Source organism: Priapulus caudatus, unplaced genomic scaffold (assembly GCF_000485595.1).
Source record: "Priapulus caudatus unplaced genomic scaffold, Priapulus_caudatus-5.0.1 Scaffold1048, whole genome shotgun sequence".
NCBI classification, from domain to species: Eukaryota; Metazoa; Priapulida; class Priapulimorpha; order Priapulimorphida; family Priapulidae; genus Priapulus; species Priapulus caudatus.
In genome coordinates, this window is record NW_014578109.1 from 6,264 (window position 1) to 12,300 (window position 6,037).

At 38.5% G+C, this 6,037-nt stretch overlaps 1 protein-coding gene across 2 annotated transcripts in view; it reads left to right on the forward strand.

The window, feature by feature from the left end:
- Positions 1-6,037, forward strand: part of LOC106815135 (E3 ubiquitin-protein ligase SIAH1-like) — a 22,460-nt gene that overhangs the window by 1,451 nt on the left and 14,972 nt on the right. For both annotated transcript variants that reach the window (XM_014819566.1, XM_014819567.1), the window contains exon 2: positions 2,421-2,559. In XM_014819566.1, the coding sequence (XP_014675052.1) occupies positions 2,421-2,559 (139 nt within the window). The remainder of the gene's footprint in view (positions 1-2,420; positions 2,560-6,037) is intronic.

Consider the following 6,037-nt stretch of genomic DNA (forward strand, 5'->3'; position numbering starts at 1 on the left):
GGCCTGCGACAAAGGTGTCCGAACAACAACAGCTGTGCCACGGTGCGGTGTGCAGGCACCGGGTTTCATAGAGAGTCACGGGGTGCCCTGAGTCACACAAACGCACGCACGCACGCAAGGCACACGCACGGTACTAGGTTCTGATTGTTCTGATTGACACAAAAAACAACAATCACTTGTTGGCTATTGATGGGACATGCATATATATATATATATACATGTGTGCATGTTTATTTCATCCTGGCATGTTGGTGACTTGATGTGAATAAACCAAGGATAATAATATTATTTTAGAAGTCGTCTTATAACTTATCCTATGAGCCCACCTAATTACATAGTTTAAAATAAAGTCTGCCCATTTTAGGGAAAGATCTCTCACTTTTCAGAAAGCGGCCACCTAACAATCTAAAGTTGCATTTGATGTTGTGCAATTGCAATTCAGTATTAATACCAACTGGTGACATTCATCTGATCTCACCAGGGGTGTGTTGTGATGAAAATTGACAGTATAGAAAACAAGGTCTGTATTAGTTAGAGAAAAATATTTCAGTGTGACCTCTGGCATTATAATTTTTTAATTTTTGTTATAACAATAAAGTTCTTAGTAATATTTTTTATACTATGTACTAGTGAATAGGTAGGTGTAGGGGTATAGGTGATGATATGTCCATAGACTGATTCTCTTGGCTCTTAAATTTGTACAGTGTAGTGTGTGTAATCATTCACATTGATGCTTACAGTAGTAATTAATTTCAGAACAAATACAGTCAGCCCTCGTTACATCTGTGGAACTGAAATAAGCCGCGTTGACACGTAGCAAGAAATCCGGTATTTAGCGTTCACACAAGGCAAAATACAAGGCCCAAGAAATACGGTATCTAAACAGATCCGGTATTTCATGTAAATACGAGGCTTCCCAGACCCCGAATAATTTGCCGTGCTTAAGAAATACCGGATTTCTTGAACCGCGCATTTCCTCGTGTGAACGCTAAATACCGGATTTCTGAAGCCGCGTATTTTATAGACTGGTCCGCGCTCGACAGTTCCAGTGTAACGACTGGTGCACGGACCAGTCTACGTATTTTATCGGCAGTTGGTGCGCATTGCATTGTTTATTTCGCATTGTTCGCTTGATTGTTTAAAGCAGCTCGCAGCTCGCAAATACGGCATTTCTGGAGCCGCGAATCAGCGGGTGAACGCTCGGCTGCGTATTTGTCTCAGATACGGTATTTCGCAAATCCGGTATTTCAGAAATACGAGGTCTTGTGTGAACGAGGCTATAGTAACTGCCTAAAGGGCAGGTGTTATCGTAATCCATTCTGTAATTACTACCTTCATTTCATAAAATATTTTTTACGAGATTTTTCTACAACGTTTACATGCCTTCTCTTAAATCTTCCTCTATTTCTGCTTGAGTAATTAATTTTAGGATACATGCATTGATCTGTATTTGAGTAGCAAAAATTGCTAAGAAGAGAACCTATATTGTGGTGATTAAAAACCGTGTAATAACACTAATTAATAATGTTAAGTATACCCATGATAAACAGCTAGCACAGGTAAAAACTCTGTTATAATTGTTTCTATTATTATAATTACATCTGTTATAATATTATATTTAAATTATCAGCAGATAATTGTGTAAGCACGTCATCTTGCTGGACATTATGTTAAAAACCTAGATGGGATTTAATACTGCACTAAGCAATTATGTAATAGAGACTGCCAGTTGTTATTAAATCAACTAACTGTTGAGCAATGTAATACAAGAACAAATTAGAAACTGTTAAAGGGGCAGAGTGAATTATCTCAAATTTCCTTTTTGGTGAAATGGTTCTTTAGCTTCAGTTTAGTTTTAGTTTTTTGTTTACAGATTTGCATGCATATTCTGCTTTTATAGGGTTCTTTTAGTTTAAAATTCCACAGAGATGTTTATAAGATATAAGATATAAGATATAACAGTTTTATTTTTCGCTTACAACATAAAACAAGAATTAACAAGGCAAATAAGGAAACAATACCGCGAAGGGATGGCGAAAAGACCATATGGTCATCTAGTCAGCCATCCCCTAAAAAATTATAATTTAAAAAGTAAGCGGGCAACTGTCGTTGAGCCGGAAGAGAAATATAGTAATATTGTTCTAGTAATAATTTACTATAAGATTTTAACTATAAGTGAACTTTAAGCGTGTAACTGAACAAAGTGAAGAATAATACAAATATGAAGATACAAAAATTACATGATTCACAATGTTATTGAAATGGTATTGATTGTTTATGTTATTGAAATGGTAACTGTGATTGTATCGTATATTACAACACCTGAAATGAGTCAAATCTACTTCTGTACATGATTGATATGATTCGTGGCACGTGAATTGTTAATAAAGTGTATTAAAATAGCTTTACCTACTTTTTAGGACAGTGAACAAGTTGCTAAATTGAAAGACATTCCTTATGTCAATAAGGCCTACATGTCATCACTTGATATGAGTGGTACTATTAACCGGCAAAACAGTTCGGCTGGTACTGGAAAATCAACTGTTACACCAACTGCAGGTAAGACGTTTTCAATGCTTCTATGGTAATAATGGTATGAAGATATCTTTTAATCCAGGTATCTTGGAACACACTCGTACTACTTGTAATTATTTTGAATGCCTCCAAACTTGTTGCAGATTTGTAATTTAGCACACATGAGACCTTAAAACCCGATACCATCTATTTTGAAATGTACTAGATCTACTGACTGTGAGCATGGTTGCAGTAATACAGAAATTATTAACTGTTCTCAATAAGCTATAAATTGCTGTTAAGTTTAAGTATTTCGAAGTGCCTTTGTGTGTACACATGTCAGATGCAGTGAAGCAACTTGAAAACGAGACTAGCTATGCGTATAACAGTAGGCGTGCGGAAGCGCAAAATACTTCCCAGCAGAAAAATACAGTTATTTAAAATTGGAGCACAGATAACACATGATGATTTAAACACATTTGATAATTTATTGCATAAACTTTAAATAAATGGTCAATTGAATTGAACTGTTCCCTGCTGCATAACAGTTGTTGGAGGGTGTTTAATGATATTACATGTGGCATTGTATGTTTTGTTTTTCAATAGTTCAGTGTATACTGAGAAAGGTAAATTGAAAAGTGTAAATTGCGTGTACAAAGTCAAGTGAAGTGTGTTCTCACATTTTGCGTATATGATGAGCATGTGGGCTTGCGAGAGGGCTAATTAGCCTAATATACAGAGTGAAATAATACGAAGGCATGGAGAAATGAAACAGTTCAGATCACAAGTGGCATGTTCCATTATGCACTTGCTGTATTCCGGTAATGTAATGGGGGTGCATACCTATGTGCAAGGCTCGTAAATACCAGCATCGGATGGAAATATGTGCCGAAAGATGCGATTTTAAGCTAAAGCTTTCGTGATGAACTGCAATTTCAGCTGCAACGTTAATCTAGACCTAGCATCTAAAAATTGCTTCCCCCAAAGCATATATAACCTGCTTTGCATTACAATATTTATCTGATGCCCGCCCTGTGCAGTTGCCACGTGATAAGTAGGTGAGTTTTGTCATTGGTGCGTGACGCTTGTAAACCGATGATGTAAACAGATGATGGTGATATTTTACTGACTGCCAACGTTGATGCGCCTTGCAACATCTCGAGTGAGGAGTTACAATTTAAAGGGAGAGTTTACTCTAGGTTCTAGGGTTATTTTCAGCTAATTTAGGTTATAATTACGCTACATAAAAAGTTTCATGGTTCAATAACAATTTGAAATATTATTAAAAAATGTTTTAAAACTAACGACTACAGTTTGGTTACAACGACGGTGGCGCCACTTAAAGCGCACGATGGACTGTGATGTGGTTATTTTGCTCTCAGTAATTAAGTTATCATTTTCACTGATTTGTTAATTTATATTGTTATATAATTTTTATATTAATTATTTATTTATTTTTGTCACGTGTTTTTTTCACTAACCTACGTATTTTTGTACGCAAACCTTCCTGTACATATATGATTTCCTTTATTATGGATTTAATAATAATGCATCTACTGTGATAATTTCGCTATGCTTACATATATATGTGAAAAAGTCTTTTGTTTTGTTTTGTCCTACGCAATCTTGCTTCGTTCCTGCTATTGTTTTGTTGTTATTAATTTGATCAATTTATGTTGAGTTGTTGATGGTTTAACTTGATGATCTAGGTTCCAGGGTGATGAGGAGGAAGAGGTGAAGTTGAAATTTGAAAAGTGGTAATTGCGGTACAAAGTGCAAGTGGAGTGGGTTCGGCAACTGTTCTTGGCGGTAGTATGATGAGCATGTGGAGCTGCCGACGGCGGAGAGGGTCAAGTTAGGCCTTAATTACAGGGAGTGAAATAAGGTACGAAGCATGGAGGAATGAGAACACCCCCCCCCCCCGTTCAGATCACAAGTGGCATGCTTCCGCTTATGGCAGCCTTGCGTGTATTTCCGGGATAATGAATACTATGACTGCCAAGGCTCGGTAGAATGACCAGCAGTCGCGATGGAATATGTGCGAAAAGATGCGATTTTAAGCTAAACGCGCTTGTCGGCATGAACGCCAATTTCAGCGTGCAACGCTTAATCGTAGACCTAGCAATCGAAAAATTGCTGCCCCAAAGCTAGATAACCTGGCTGGATTGCATTACAATATTTTATCTGATCGCCCGCCCTGTGCAGTTGCCACGGTGATAAGTAACCGGTGAGTTTTGTCATTGGTCGCGTGATGGGCCGCTTGTAAACCGATGATGTAAGGACAGGATGATGGTGATATTTTACTGACTGCAACGTTGAGGCGACCTTGCAAACATCTCGAGGGAGGAGTACAATTGAAGCGGAGAGTTGTACTCTCAGGTTCTAGGGTGATTTTCAGAGCTTGAATTTAGGTTTAATAATTACGCGACATGAAAACAGTTTCATGGTTCAATAGACTATTGAGAAATATTATTAAAGGAAAAGGTTTTAACTACGAGCCTACAGTTGTACCAAGGACGGGTTGGCGCCAGGTGAACGCACGATCTGATAAAGTTGCCAATAACCACTTTGCCAGGCCACAGGCTGACAGACGAGGCGGGGTTGCGTATGTGATTCATCTTTAAAGCGAAGAGAAGACTTGTGAATTTCTGCGATAGACGGACACGTATAGTTTTCAGTGCGGTATAGATATGGCATAAATGTGCCTAAAAGGTGAAGAGGGCGTTCCGGCCTTGAAATAGCGATTTAGTATAAATATAATTGCAGCTTTTGTCGAGTTAGCCATGCGGGATGCTGTAACTGCGCAAAGAATTGTTAAATACGGAAAAACAAAAAAAAAAAAAAAAAAAACTTTTTTGCGGCGCTGGGGCAGCACGCGGACTCGCGGGGTGTCAGGCGCGCCGGTTCAATTTCGTGAGACGTTGATGTGTAAGAATCTATAACAATTAATTAGGGTATCTGGTAACAAATACGTGGTGGGTATAGACGATTTGACTTATTACAGTAAGGGACAGGTTGTATGCAGTAAATCCTAGAGGCTACCTGTCCCTTTAATACTTAAATACAACTGGCATATTCTGAAGTCCCGTTCTATTGTTCAATTGCAGGTCAGCGAACGGTTTAGGAACGATGTTTAACTATTGCCACAACAGTGGCTTTACGTTCTGGGCTGCTGATGTAAACACGGCTGGCTGCTGCTGCTGCTGGTGCTTAAAACACCAGACAGGTGAAGATAAATGGTCGATTATTTGTACTCAGAATCAAGACGTAATAGTCGTAAACGTGGTAATAGATATCTTACAATTCTCTGTAATCGTGTGATTAATAAAATATGTCTCCGTAGTCCGTATATTGTCGAAACGTGTACAGGAACAACGATCACGGGGTCCTGTCCTAGCAGCAGGATTATTAGCTCGATCAATACCACCCTACACGTGGCGTTCTCTGAGTAAGAGAAGCCGGCTGCGTGTGATGGCGGTGAATGAGGTGGGTGTGCGTCGATTTTGTGTGTGTGTGGGGTGTG